The sequence below is a fragment of the Phalacrocorax aristotelis genome, chromosome Z (assembly GCF_949628215.1).
Source record: "Phalacrocorax aristotelis chromosome Z, bGulAri2.1, whole genome shotgun sequence".
NCBI lineage: Eukaryota > Metazoa > Chordata > Aves > Suliformes > Phalacrocoracidae > Phalacrocorax > Phalacrocorax aristotelis.
Window position 1 is genome coordinate 7053420 of NC_134311.1, and position 15807 is coordinate 7069226.

At 38.7% G+C, this 15807-nt stretch overlaps 1 protein-coding gene across 8 annotated transcripts in view; it reads right to left on the reverse strand.

The window, feature by feature from the left end:
- Window positions 1-15807, reverse strand: part of XRCC4 (X-ray repair cross complementing 4) — a 181207-nt gene that overhangs the window by 94982 nt on the left and 70418 nt on the right. For all 8 annotated transcript variants that reach the window (XM_075079935.1, XM_075079934.1, XM_075079938.1 and 5 more), the window contains 3 exons: window positions 6829-6995; window positions 854-1006; window positions 82-185 (listed from right to left, as the gene is read on the reverse strand). In XM_075079935.1, coding sequence (XP_074936036.1) covers window positions 82-185; window positions 854-1006; window positions 6829-6995 — 424 coding nt within the window. The remainder of the gene's footprint in view (window positions 1-81; window positions 186-853; window positions 1007-6828; window positions 6996-15807) is intronic.

Consider the following 15807-nt stretch of genomic DNA (forward strand, 5'->3'; position numbering starts at 1 on the left):
TTTTGTCTTCATTAAGGTTTATTCACATAAAGTGATTGGCCTCTCCGTGATATTCCCCAAAGACAATACATTCTGTCTTACCTGACGGTAATGAGGCCCATGTTAAATTTTCACTTTCCTCCTCAGTGCTGCCATCATAGTCATTTTCTCTCCCTGTAGCCATCTGAGTGGTATTTATACTATCCCTAGGAAAAAAAAAAATTGGAAAGAGAGCAAGCACATCTTTGCCATCTATTATTCCTGAAAATAATTTGTAATTATTTCTGCACTGTCTTAGAAGCAATGCAAGCTGATACAAGCCAACATAAAGTCCTCATGCTGAACAGCTTAGCATATTCATATATAAGGACAGACAATAAAAGGTAAGTTAAGATATAAAAAAGCAGGATAAAAATAGCAAACAAATTAAGGTGTATTATAGCATTATAATGATTCATCTTCTCTGGATATTTTTGAAATAAGAAGTACATAGAGACATTTAGATTTTGATATTTTTGTTTCCCAAAGGACAAAAGGAATCAAATAATTCAAGGAGAATGCATATGAAAGCACCACCTTTGGAAATGGCAGAGACGTACTCTGTAAAATCAACTGCAACTTAACAAAAATAAGAAGAGGACAGATTAATTGAATATTTAGTTCTTGGCTACAGCATCCAAAACAATATGCTGCTATTTGCAGTGAGGCCACAAAGAATTCTCCGCTCTCATGACTACCAGTATTGTTTTGGATAATGAAGCACTTAGCCAGGTAGAAGTGTCATTCCCCGTTAGAGCCAAAGAAAATGAAACTAAACTAAACTGAAATACACATCAGGTATGACACCAAGTAACTCAGGAAAATTAAGAAATACCTTGTACATTTGGCATCTGCTGCAGATTCTTTAGCTTCATTCAACAACTTCTGTAAGTTTCTTATCTTTGCCTTCTTTTCATTGAGCACCAAAATAAACCGGTTATAAAGATCTGCCTCTAGTTCTTCTTTAGCTTCCACACATTTTTCCAGCCTACAATGTAAAATTAACTGTTATACCATTTTTTAAAAAAACTCTGTGTTTCCTGGAAGAAAATGATGTAGTAAGGCCAGCCTTCCTATTACAGGACTCCCCACACCAAACCATGCACAACTACTCCAGCATCCTGTGTCTGAAACAGGCCAGAAGAAACTTTTTTCTCCACAGAAAACTGCAGTGAACTTTGCTACCAAAAAGGGAAAATTTCCAAGGGGAAAATTTTTCTCTTTGTGGTTTTTTTGATCTTGCACACATGCACCTGTGACAACTACAATTTAAATAGGGAAGTATTCTTTAGTTTCAATGCTGATTTCACCATAGTGGGCACAGCTTAGCAGGACATACACTCTGACTTGAAATATATATGAATGGGGGGGGAAAGAAAAAAAAAAAAAGAAAAAAAAAAGAAATAGGGAACTCCACTCCAATATGTGCTGAGATGATGAGCAAATACTTTGGGCAGCCAGGCCAGCTCCAGAACTATTTACTTGCCAGGATTCCCACGGCAGATGCAGGTGACACAGACCTTTGCCTGACCATTTTCCCCCAACAGCGTTGCTCATCTTGTTCTGGTGAGCTGGCAAGGTGCAGAAACCAGTTTCTGGCAACGCTCAACAGGACACTGTAACAACACCTGATGGTAACTGTAATTCCTTTCAGGCATTCAAATAAAATGCTAATAATTCCAGTGCTGTGGACTCAATGTCAAATTACAGAGATACAGAGATGAGATCGTGATACACTTCCAGCCACTACCAGGCAGATTTTCATTTTTTTTCCCTGAACCAATCACAATTACTTGATAGAAGACTAAACACTTAAAATATATACAAATATGCTTTAAAAGCTCATAATGAATATCTTTAGAGTAAAATATTCTTCTGTTTTTAAAGGTTTAATGTGCACCTGTATGTAGATCAATGTCAATAAAACATAGCACAATGGAAATACACAATTAAGACTATGAATGTATACTGTCCCACAAGCAAAGCAAAATGAAATATAAGCAAACACGACCTCAGTGAATCAAGTGACTTATGGCATATGTGATTCTATATTTACTTCTTGGATTTAATACCTTTTTAGTCCAGGGGTTGAACCACAAACATTTTAATAACTATGTTCATAACAAGCAAACAGACATCTTCACAATCTCATTGATTATGGTAGCTACAGTATTACAGCAAGTAGCAATAACCTATAAAGAACATTCTCTTCACCAACCTATGCAAGGTTGGTAAAAAAGTTTAGAAGGCTTCCTTTGTTATTAAACTCAAACACACAACAGATTTTTAGTATACTAAATTATATGTTGAGAAATTTCAACAGACTTCCTATATAAATACTGATTATTTTGTTCACAGATCAAAACCATATATGATGTAAGAAGAAAGACAATAGAAAATAATCTCGTGAAGCATTAAGACTACCGTGCAATGCTTTAGGGATATGCTTGATAGTTGATAAATAATTCATCTAATTTAAATGCAAATAGCAGAACATCATTACCATATAGATCGGTTCAATAATTCCTAAATGAAAGATCATACGTTCTAATCAACTACCAGGAGACTTTCCACCTACAAACAGAAAGTTAACTGTTTAGTGGGGAACAAATTGGCAATTTACAAAGAATCATAAACCTTAATACAGAGTCCAGAAGTGCCTTGACCAGCTCAGGGAGGCACAAAGGTAAGGACAGGAATTGCCTCCCACTTATCAAGCAGAATTCAGCCATTAAAATGGAAAACAAGGACTTCGTGTAAAATATGGTAATCCTGTCTGTATAGAATCCTACAGAAAAGTCCCCTCTGCCACACACAAAACAATACTAACTAAAGAGAGTGCTTAGTACTGTGCCTTTATTTTGCCAACGGACTGGTTAGTGTCAGAGCAGTGGAGGTTGGTTTAAATAGTTACGCTGATAATTTTGCTGACTTGGCCAAAAAAGTGTCGTATAAGACTGATGAAGATCCACATAACTGTAAACTCTCAATGAACTGCTCATGCTGCCTGGACATTAAGAAGCACAGTACAGGAACCTTTTGCAAGACCAGCCAAATTCTTCAGCCTCTGGAGCAAAATATTAACATCTCAAAATATACATACTGACTATATGCATAGATTAGAATATTAACTGTTCCCTGTAGGCAAAATCAATTAGTAGTATGCCATCAGTTAATCTTGTGTGATTGCTTTCAGTTACATGAACACCTTTTCTGATTTTTTCCTGTTGTTTAAGGTAATCCATATGTAAATACATTCTCCAGACACAGATATGACATTAATTTGGCATAACATTCAATTGGTGTAAAATTGTATTACATTAACACTATATTTACAAATTATTATCCTGTAAAAATACACTGTTATATGGCATATGGTGATAGTTAAAAACGAACAGTAAAAAGCAACAGTCCTCTACTGCTTGGGAACAGGGATGCATTAATTATGCAGAACATATGCGTGTGTGGGGTGGCTCTGGCTGTAACCCTGCATAGCCTTTAGGATTCACTCAGGCATGCATTACCTGAATTACACGACCGCTAAGCAAAGCTGGCCGGGTTTCATTCCAATACCTCATCGGTTACAAATACAAACTTTAATTGCAATTTGTCACATGCTTGTACCTGTATGTGATTTGTCTCACTAAAATACCATCTCCCCAGGCCAAATAAAGAAGCTGCTCATCTCAAAGACAACTTTCAAGTACATTGAAAATAAACGTAAGTTAATGGCTAGAGTGGTGCAAGTCGTATTTGCACATGCTTTCCATTTTCTATATTCCTCGATCTTTCTGTTATGTAAGTACAATGCTTTCAATGCACCAGACACACCCAAGTTGACAGCCATCGAGAAGCTTGCACAGCCTACTGAAAGCAGCTAGTATTAGGAATGGTGACAATTAGTAATTGGGAAAATAAGGTAACTGTCCAGTTCTTAAATGCTGCCTAAACAGAGAGCAACCACACATGCTTCACACAGGTTAACATGAACTATGTGACTTAATAGCATTTACACATTTTCCACACTCCAACACTAGAAAGAAGAAAATTCAACATCTCTGCTATTTATCCCTGTTCTCAGTGCTCTAAAATAATTACTGGTCTTACAGCACCACTCTATTACATTTCAGACTTACCCTTCCCCCAGCATTGGCAATGGTATTGAATCCTGATGAGCTAATGCTGAAGAGTCAGTTTCAAAAACCAGACTACCTAGCCTGCATTTTTATAAGCTGTTTGTGGTTTAAATATACTGTCCCTATAGTTGACCACAACATAAATTAGCAGCTATTTTGATTTTGGCTTGTCTACACTAATTTTAGGTGTTTGATATGAAATACATACCACACCCAAACCAGAAATTTAACTTGTGTTTTACTGGCCAAGGAATTATTTTGCTATAGATTATTACTTTACATTTATCATATTAGTTATCTATGTGAAATAAAAACAATAGCTATTCTGTTCTGATATTTTAACTCATCCATCACTGAGGTGTGCACTCACACACACACACACACACACCCCCCCAGGCACCCACATGCAGCATTTTCAGAATAATACTTCTGAAAATTTCCATAGCCTGTTTGGATCTTGCCAAGTGTCTTAGTAATTTTTATTTTGTGTTTCTAGATCAAGTGCTGAACAGCCTAGCTAGGCAATAACTCTCATGCTGATGTTACCTACGTGTGGGTCATTTCCTAAAAGCAGGGCAATGTTCAGGTAGGTAAAATCCTACACTTTAGGTCATCACAATAAGCAAGATGATGAATATTAAGGGAGTTACAGCTTCAACCAGAAACATTCTCAACACCTCAGAATTCACACAGCTCAGACTAGAGTACATAAGTAATTTAACAATTTGATGATGAAGGGAATTTCTCTTCAAAGGTTTTTTTGGCCTGCTCCTGTCTTTTGCCTTTACCTGAACCTGAACTGCAGAGGGAAGCGGCAGGAGCCGTTCCTGTAACTGGCATAGGGCTGCCCTGCAAGCTGTTTAAAACCAAGTGGACTATCTCGTGTATATTGAGGCAGTCGCCAGCAGCAGATCGGGGCTGGTATTCAGCCCACCAGGCAGATTTAGCTTCCTGAAGGAAACTTGCTTGCCATCTTACAGACCAAACGGAGAGCAGAACAAGCTTACAACTCAAGAGACACCAGGGAGCTACAGGGCAAAGCTGCTGTGACAAAGCTCACAAAACCTTCACGATGGCCAAGAAAATTAGAGTAGAGAAATGGAACAGGGATGACTTAATTATTCCATCCAGTGACCCATGTTTAACCTGAATAAATACAGCTCTTGGAAGTCTGCATGCTATGTTTTAATTCCAATGAGGTCCTGAAGAGAAAGATTTTAAGCAAGAACTGCAGGCGCTGAAACGCTGGAGCTGATGTGCCTTGGCTCCAGGCGAAGAGGGAGCACAATTCTCCACACCACGTCCTTTATATTTGATGTTTTACCACTCAACGCTGTGAGTGATACAGAGTGTGAAGCTTGAAATCCTGTCTCCTGAACAAAGACAGGCAAAGCTTTTGTTCAGCTCCAATAAACTCACAACACTAAGTCCAGCATTGGGAGCCAAAAGAGCAGAGAGAGACAGCAGGGTAGACTAGGCAAAAAGAATTAAAAAGAAAAACCAAAACCAAACAAACAAAGAAAAAAAATCGTGCAAAAGAAAAATAACAACACTGTTTGGATGAAAATTCTCCATTTAGTGGACATGGCCAAAGTTTGGTGACCATGTAACTTTTAGTGTTTATTTTGAAAAATCATGTTTCAGCTATTCAAAATATAAACATACTAAAGTAAACCACCAGCTTTCGAAGTTTGAACACACCACTTCCAAGAGCAAAGTCTGTCAGGCAACTGTGATTTTTCTTCTTTGGGGTTACTCTTTAAAAGTGCCACACCACCATGGAAATTGATACAAGCACTAATGCCTATTACACATTAGCGTGTAATGCAGTACAGCACACTCGTTATACAATACGCTATTGTTCAATAAACTGTTAAGCAGTAAAACACTACTTAGGAAGGCCATATGCTTGTCAGGGAGATTGTTAGGAGAAACTGTTAGTCATTTTAATGAGTGGGAAACAAAACTAACTCCTCCCAAACATTAGCTCTCCTTTTCAAGGTAAATTAACACCAATTAGCTACATTCTTTCATCGACCTTCCTAAATATGTTTTTACAGATGAAGCTATAGGAAAACAAGATATATCTCTGACTTGTATGTGCTAAGCCTTTTATGCTAACTGAAGTAAGCAAAGATTACTTCACTACAGGGTGTGGTGGAAGACAATTCAGATGATAAGTGCAATGGCAATTAAAAAAAAAAAAATCAGAAAATAATGGTGTTTTGTCCTATAAAACACACTTGTTTTCTGATTCTGTCTGCTTCAACAAGGCAAACAGATTAAAGCAATGGCAACTTACTCCCCACTCAAAAATGTAAATAATTTAAACTGCTCATCATAAGAATTATAGAACACAGTAGAAAGAAGGCTTTCTGAAGTAGAGGAGAGGATTCTCCAGAAAAGAGGTATTTTTTTTTCACTTCATAAAGGTAAAATCAGCTTTAATTACAAAGTTTATAATGCCAGTTGAAATACCATTTCTGACACAAAAAGAGGATCCACAACTACACACGCTGTAAGTAACTGGGCTCAAAACACTGTGAAGAGAAGAAAAATGTATGTGCTCCTTTCTGTATATGACTCCAAAAGGGTCATCAGTAAAGCCTGCACTGACAGTGTAAGTATTTGTGAGTTTCTCAAGCACCACCTATGAACGCACTTTTACACTTACCGCTTCTCCACGTCACTCCAGTCACTGAAAAGCCTTTCATTCTCTTTTTGCAGGTGCTCATTTTTCGCCTGCAGTCTTCCCAGGCAGTCTAGGCAGTAACCAATCAGCTCCTTAACCACCTCTGCTGGGCTTGAAACTTTCTGTAGCTTCAGAGATCCAAGTCTAAACTAGGACACAAGGGAAGAATGACTTACTTCATCTGTACTAGTAAGATCACAAAACCTAGCTCCAACAAACTTGAATACATACTTAATAAGCATAAGAAATACCTTACAGTCCTCCAGTTTAAAGTGATATAATAAATTTGTCACAAGAATAATATGTGGAATAATCTACACGCCAATTATTCATGCAGCTATTACAACTTAATGGTTGTCATTCAACAGGCACAGGGCATAAGCACTGACATACTTTCTAATGCACAGGAAAAGAGATGCCATGCAGGAAATATGATATAGCAACAACCTGCTCTTGTACAGATCAAAGGAGACCAGTAGTGTAAAGGTACAACCACAGGTTTTATACAAAAGGCATTTTTGATGTAACACAGAACTACAGGAACTGAAAACCTAACGGTATTGCTAACAGGTTCTTGCCGTCTGTGCAATGAACTAGCTGAAGTAACTTGCTGCCTATTCCAGTACCCACAGCAGCGATACAACCACGTAACTGCTACTGATAAAATGAACAAAGATTAATTACTTTTGATTTAAAGTAGCACTACAAATGCCTGTCTATGATCCTTGCATGCAATTGATGGATTAAAACTAGCCCACAGGTTTTCCCCTTCAGGGCTCAGACAGCAAGTTCTTAACAATAAAAGGAGTCCTTCAATTAAATAGGTAGCCTCAATAATTCAATGGGATTAAAGGATAGGATCTATAATGAATAGCTGTATTTCTTCAGCAATGTGGATGTTATACAGGATATACAATAGGTCTGGTCAGATTTGTTCTGCCTGGTCTGGCAGAAACAACAGAAAACTGTTGTTTCTATTACGTTAAAGGAGGAATAGTTCAACCATATGCACAAAACAGTATCAGCTAAACTATAAACATACAAAGCAGAATGAAGACATAAAGACATAAAAAAATGTTCAACATGAGAGTTTGAGGCAACTGAAGAAGAAAGATATTAAGGTTGCTTGAACAAGGTCACAAACATTATCCTAAGAGAAGCAAACCAGAAGTGAAGGAGCTGACTTTGGTGCTCTGGAGTGGGTAGATGGTGGGGAATCTGAATTACCTTAAGGCACACTTCCATAGCTGATAGAGCCTACGGAAGGCATAGGGGGCTTCTCTCATGCCTCTCCACACCTAGCAGCAACACCATTTGCCCAGCTTGACCAAAAACTAGTTGAGGGGGCAGATCCACAGAAAAGCAGAGTCACTTGGAAGACACAATCCGAACTTTGGCCAGCTTAAACTACAGATCTTTCAGTAAAGAAGCATCAAAATATCTTGGCTTCTACTGGAAATGCCTGCAGAAATGCCTGCCTACCTTCCTGGTGAGAAGGTAAGTACCTGCACAAGGTGTGCACAGGCTGATGATCTGCGGCGCCAGGTGGCTGAGCTGCAGGACACAGTTAGACGGCTGAGTAATATTAGTAGAACTGAGGCAGAGATAGACAGGCGGTCTCAGAACCGCACTCCTGTAGCAGACACCACTGAGAAGGAGGAGGCACCTTGGACCCTGGTGACCCGCAAAAGCAGGGCTCTGCCTCAGCCCCCACCTCCCAGTATCACCACCAACATCTGTAGTTTAGCAGCTGCAGACACCCACGAACAAGGTCCACAAGGTGCAACTGTACCAGCGGCACAGAGTAGATACAGTAAAGAGAAGAGACGAGTGCTTGTAGTGGGTGACTGTCTGTTAAAAGGTGCTGAGGCGCCCATCTGCCCCCCGGACAGGCAGTCACGAGAGGTTTGCTCCCTCCCAGGAGCTACGATCCGAGATGTCACTGAGAGGGTGCCACAACTGGCCAAAAGCAGTGATTACCATTCGCTGTTACTCTTCCATGCGGGCACAAATGACGCTGCAAGCCAGAGCCTGGCCAGAACTAAGGAAGACTATAAAGCTCTGGGAAAGCAAGTGAAGAATATTGGTGCCCAAGTTACTTTCTTCTCCATGTTACCCTTTGGAGAAAAACGGGGGATTAGAAATAGGCAACTAATGCAAATCAACTCCTGGTTACGTGGCTGGTGTCAACATGAGGGTTTTGGCTTTTATGACAACGGGATGTTCATCAACAACCATAGGCGGCTGCGGGGGACGGACTCCGCCTGCCAGGAAGGGGCAAGGGAATCTTTGGCAGCAGGCTGACAAACTTGGTCAGGAGGGCTTTAAACTGTGAAACGTTGAGTTGGTGAGGGGTACCTGGAAGGAGAAAGGGTCCTCTCTCACATCCTGTAATTATTAAAAAGATTGACATAACTGTTGCAGCATTTCCCTATGAATAGAACAATTACTTATCTTTTCAACTTGAATACACAGCAATAACATCTTAAAAAAAACACATAAATGTAAGTGGTACAAGGGAAGAGTTCAGTCTGTGTTGTGGCACCTCACCTATCAGAAATGCAATTTCACTCATTTTTCTCCTCACTTGAGTTCATTTTACTTGGGAGGGCATAGCAAATAACTAAATAAAAGACATTTGTGGAAAAAAAGAGTGTAGTGCTTTTTAACACTTTTAAAAAAAGTGAAGTTTACTACCACTATACATAAGGTTTTGCTGAAAAAGGCCTTGTAAAAATTGCTTATAAAGATTTTAAAGGCATTGTCTGAAACAAATAACAGTCCTTCAATGTAGATAAGATATTTTATCTGTGGAAGCCTCTGGAACAACACAAGATACCATCATGAGCTTCTTCAACAAGGTTAATGTCTCAGACAATGCAGCAAACCCAATGGTTTAATTTCAAATTAGCCACTGATCTTTCTTCCAAATTTACATGTACTGTCTCTAACACATTGTTTTCCTTTAGCTTACATACACCTGATGGCTATAGATAAAAAGATGCATTTAATTTATTTTTGGAAATTAGATTACATTATCAGTAACCCACAGAGTGACGTGTATTCCCTGAATATCACACTTGCTGTTTGACAGCATTAACAAAGATGGACATTTGAGTAAAGGAAACTGTTTTTCATCACTTGCAAGCCACCACCATACTATACGGATAAAGAATTCATGCCACACTTGAATACTAGCTGCAGAGATAGAGAAGCACAGTAGCACAGATAAATAGCAACACAATCTTCTACTTATACTGTGGAGGAAACAGCAAGAAAAGCATATCTTTTTGTCTTATGCTTTTAATATAATCAGCTGAGATAAGGTATAGGCAAACATGCTTTATCAGGACAAATCAGCGTTGTTGAAATTACAGCTTGCTCAGCACAAACGAACAAAATCAAATAATTCTAAAACAGATTAAAGTGAATAACAATAGATTTCAGCTGAAAGCCTGATTCCAACCACAATCAAAATCATGCCAAACACACAGCAGACATTTCAAAAGCAATTGTAATTATAAACAAACACCAGTTCAGCCTCTTACTTAAAACATATTATATAAACCGATACTGCTAGTGAAATGTGGAGTTTTGGAACCGCAAAATATATCCTCAGCTTCATGGACCTCTGCCATGAAAGGATTTCTGAGAATCTGTAAGAAAAACCAATGTCCTTCTTTTTATAAAAGTTGATATACTGAAAGAAATCAAACTAGGCTTTTGGGCATGCTACATTTTTTGATGAATTCTCAAAATGGAGAGGTGGAATGGTCACACTGCACAGAGCGGAGCAAGAAATGCCTGCCAGCCTGACAAGCCATTGCTAACATGTGCACCAACAGAGAGGAGTTGTTGGACAGATCTGCCACAATGCTACAGGGACACAATTAATTTGGTTGGCCATCTTTTAAGGTGTTCATTTCAAAGTTAAAACAGTAACAGTCTTTAGTTTAGTCTTTAATTCAGTCTTTATAACAAAGCAATTGACTGTTCCATTCTTTCTTACATGAAACTTCACTGTACTGCTTTCCCTGTCTTATACACTGTGATACCTGGAGCATTTCTAGCTGGTAAGTAAAGCAAGCCTTTTACCAGGAAGCTTAAAACCATTAGGCAGGTGCTCACAGATCGACAAAAAAAAAAAAAAAAAACCAAAAAAAAAACCATAAGGCTTCTGCAAAGAAATATTCTTCTGTATATTTTTCACTCCCCCCCCCAATGTCATCTAATCTTAATATAGTTGTCAGAGCAAATTATCTGGATTACACTGCAGCTACCTCCAGCACCTTGGTGCAGACAAACATGGGATGTTTAGATACATTCCTACTTAAGCCAAAAGTAACATGATATTGGATATGCAGGGCTTTTTTGCATCGTTCATACAGAATGTTATGCAAAGTGTACCAAAAAGCCTTCTTAGGCTGTTCCTTCAACGGGAAATTGTTACAAGGAGCTATTACACTGCCTATTTAACAAACAGAAATGTTAGCACTAACAATAGTAACATTGTTATCTGAGCAAATTACAACTGATTGGCAGTTGCCCCTGTGAAGAGCCCAGTGCTGAGAGACTGATAAGCCACAAAGGCAGCCAGATCCATTTCGTTTCCAAAGCGCCAAGATGAAGCATGAGCCATTCATAAAACAACATAAAGAAAATGAAGTCTCAGGACAGTTTTGTACTGGGGTCCTACTGGCACCCCAAACTGGAAAGCAAACTGGTAAAGGAGCAGATGCACAAAATAGCACAGTTTTCGATCCAAGGATTCTGAATTTGGGACAGACGTGTAATTTGCAGCACTAATTAAGACAGAATTCTATTAAAATTGAATTTTTTTGGGGCAGGATTCATAAAAAAGGAGGCATTAGTTTTTGCACATATTGCTTAGTTTTTGCTTGCAACTAAATGAAGAAATAGTCCAGTTATTTGTCCTTCATCACCAAAATCACAGTAGTGAAATTGGAAACAATTACAGGAATATTCAATGGAAGTGGTTAAAGATCAGGATACTATAAGAAACAGTGAACTGGGTGGGATATCAAAATAAATAGGTCTTGCTTACTGCATGAGTGAAAGCTCAACATTAACACTTCACTAAGCTAATTTTACATATAGCATGCCTATGATTTGGATCACATTTCCAAGGCGAGCCTCATTTTGTAAATTCCTGCACATTGCTGCACTCTAGATCAAATTTATATTTCTTGCCATTCCTCCAGCTGCTGTAGCTCTCTAACTTCGTATCATCTGCAGATGTAATTAATGTGCTTTCTACTTCCTCTTTCAGAAAATATTATGTAAAACAGTGAAGCACTAAACACTTCATTTATATAGAAAATGAGCAGATCTGCTAGAGGTGCAGGTGGACAACAGACTGACTGTGACTGATACACTGTTCCACTTCAATATCTGTTTTATTGTTTGCTGGGATTTTTAAAAATGTTTTTTAAAGACACATGAATATAGAATAACTTAGAAAGTTGTGTTCCCTTAATCAGAAAGCACACGAAGCACTTCTCCGTTAGACCAGATCTTAAGTTTAGAAATAAAAAACAAGAATTAGAAGCTTATGACAAAACTGTCATTTTCCCATCACCTCTCACCTTGCCCACTGTTTGTCTTCTACAGATGAAGAAAGAAGTAACCTCAACCATAAGACAGAAAATATTTTGGAAGTAAACTGAAAAGCTTCTTAAGTAATTTTTCTTTTAATTACTGATGTTTACAGGAAGATGCCTCACATCGGAAAAAAAAAGTCATTATGAGCCAACACAATTTTCATGGAAAATGCTAAAACCAAATGAAAATTAGAGATGGTGGATTTTAATTTTGCATTATATATATTATATAATCTTAGCATTACTACATTTCACTGAAAATGAGAGTTATCATGGCCTAAGGCAATAATTATCAAAGGTTACACACTGAAAGGAGAAGCCATTTACACAGCAGTGCCTCCAAGCTCTCTCTTCTGAGCCAGAATCCGAAGCTAGATACTAACAGTGAGCTAATTTCCAATAACAACAATTTTTCATTATGACATACTAGTCTGTAAGAAAAAAACATTCACGCTGGAAACTCTCATTGCATCTGCATTGTTGGCCATGATTCCTCTCTGTATTACTTAAGTATCCTGACAATCCTTTCTAACAGTATTTGTTATCCAAAATATATTTAAGAAATTCCATACTTCCACAAGCTTGAAAAAAAAAATTCATTTAGACAGACAGATTTTGTCCTTTCTTGCCCTGGCTGACTATAGCAGCTATCGAGTGGTGCTCACTCTCTCTCTCTTCTACTTATATTATATACTTAAATCCTTACCCATAATATTTTGCTTTTTCCTTCTCTACTTTGAAAATTATTTAACAAATTTACAGAAATTACACTTAGAGATACTTAGGTCTGATTTTGAAATGAAAGTAGTCCTAGTGTGTGAAGTAACTGATGGAGTTTTAATTGCACAAGTCAACCTACAGCCTGTAACAGAATCACCTCTAACTCACCTCACTCATCTTCTACTTTTCCTATGCCTTCGGAGTAGGGCTCCTTGCACTCTGCTTCTAATCATAGTATTTCAAACTGTGTTAACAATCAGTTGGGTTAGCATAGTTAATAACATCTACATCCTTGCAGACAGATGCTGCCTCCTACAAGGTATTGTCTAAGTAAATGTCCTTTCACCAGGGAAATATTAATGAAGAATTTGAGGGGAAAAAAAAATTCCACAGCAGCCCACCAGCATGGAGCAGCTGTGTAGTCTTTCTCTGTCTTTATCAGGACCTGCAGTCTGTAATAGCAGATGTGACCCCTGTGTTGAAGCAGGGAAGCCCTGCAGGCCCATATAACAACAGATCCTTTTGTCATTGCACTGTCCTGAGCACCTCTCAACGCCTTTCCTATGCTAGAAGGGAGCTATGCTGGGAGGGATATGTCTACGATAGAGCTCAGCCTTACTAGAGCTTGGTATCTCCATGCTACTTATTAATGCCAGTTCAGCTGGGTCTTCGGGAACCAAGGAGGATGGAGGAGCAATCAGGGTGTTTTTTATTAATAAAAATCCCACAGTCTGAAACCATATGTTTTGAATACTCAAAAAGCCATCTTAACAAATCTCAAGAACCAAACCAAAACAAACACTTTACTCATTTTTCAACACTTGCACAGAATTATACCTAGAAAATTTTGCTAGGACAAGATATGAAAAGCTATCAGCTACACTACCCTGAAGTCACCTGGCGATGACCTTGCCTATGACTGGTACTGAAAGTAAATTCTTTACCACAGATTTAGATATTAGCCATAACATACAGGACAACACTGGATGTATATTAATTCAGGAGCAGGATGTCTCTTACACACTTGCATTACAATGGGCAGCGTAAGATACAGCAGCTTCCTCTTCTCTGCTGAGACCTGGAACTCTTGCAAAACAGACAGCCTGTGGTTTCCAGAATCAGCCTTGCTACTGCTGGTTAAATATCAGCTACCTGTTCTACTCCATGTACACACGGACTCTGAACTAAGTTAGAATCAATACTTTGATAAAACTCAGTTTTCACTATGAAAATACATACAAATTTAAAAAGAGGAAAATGTTAATGAAAATTCATGTACAGGGTTAAAAAATATGACCTACAAATGAATGATGCTGACACTTAGTTGCCTATACAAAGAAAGTATTGTTTCAAGCTTGAGTCTGGAAAGCATTATACCATTTTTATTTCTTAAGTCAATCAGTGAGTGGTCTTGATTTTTTAAAGCTGTGCCACTATTATCTCCTGGGAAATCATTCAACAGTAACCATGACATCCCTGGGTGTGGTAATAAAATGAGTACACTAGACTTGCACAATACGGTGATGACAATGTGAAAGCAGAAGATGCTTTTGTAACAGCAAACTCTAGGAAGCTAGAAAAATTACGAAGTACCACAGAAGCCAAGAAATCTTGCTGGTTACATCAGTCAGTATAAAAATATGATCACCAGTTATAAAAATCAAGTTTAAGATAAAAATCCTGCCTTTCTCCACTCCTGCCTTTTCTTCCTGCTATTTATGAGAAAAGTATTACCTCATCCTCAGAAAAAAAAAAGTTTCTTCCTTCTTGACAAAGGCATTACATCTTTCCTGTAGCAAAATAGCTGATATCAGTGATAAGCTATTTTTCTCAGGTTTTTACTACACTCTGCGGAAACCTTCCACATAAATTGCGGTCATGATAGGTGCACATCAACCAATGAAATTCCATCTGGTTTCACTATTTTGTATGGTAGGGGGTCCGAAATATTTTGGAGAGTGCATCCCTGCTTCTCACACCCTCAAACCCACACATTCAAGGCACCATGGCCCCCTTACAATTGCACTGCAATGAGGCTACATCTGTACAGTGAAATAAGCAGAAACTGGGAGCATCGCCAGGTACTAGAATAGGCTAGTATTATATACATCTATAGCACCAGAATGGCCCTAGCGTGTCCTTGGCCTGTACCAGCAACCACCTCACCAAACACTCTGCAGGCACATCGCAGGAGTTGGACGATCCCCCAGACAGATCCCAAGAGGCAGTTTGCATGCAGCCACCCTCTTCGAGAGGCTGAGAGAGTTTAATAGCATGGACATTGACAATTACCCACCAGTTGGCCTCTGTGCCTGGAAACACTCCTGGGAAATTTTAATTTACTAGTGCAGAGACAACCACAGTTGTCCCTGGAACACTGCTCTCTCAGGTTTGCAGCAGAAGCCACTGTATGTTACTAGATTAAGAAGGACAAGACACACTGCAGAAGAAGCTCTCAGGTTTCCCTTTTGACAGAATATCTGGATCCTGGGGAGAGAGGCAGAAATAAGGGTGAAGAAGGCTGAGCATCATTCCTCATCTTTTGAAGACTGGTAGAAGATGTGCCGTCCTCCAGTTGTTTGAGACTTCTCCCAGTCTATGAGCTTTCAGATTTGATAGG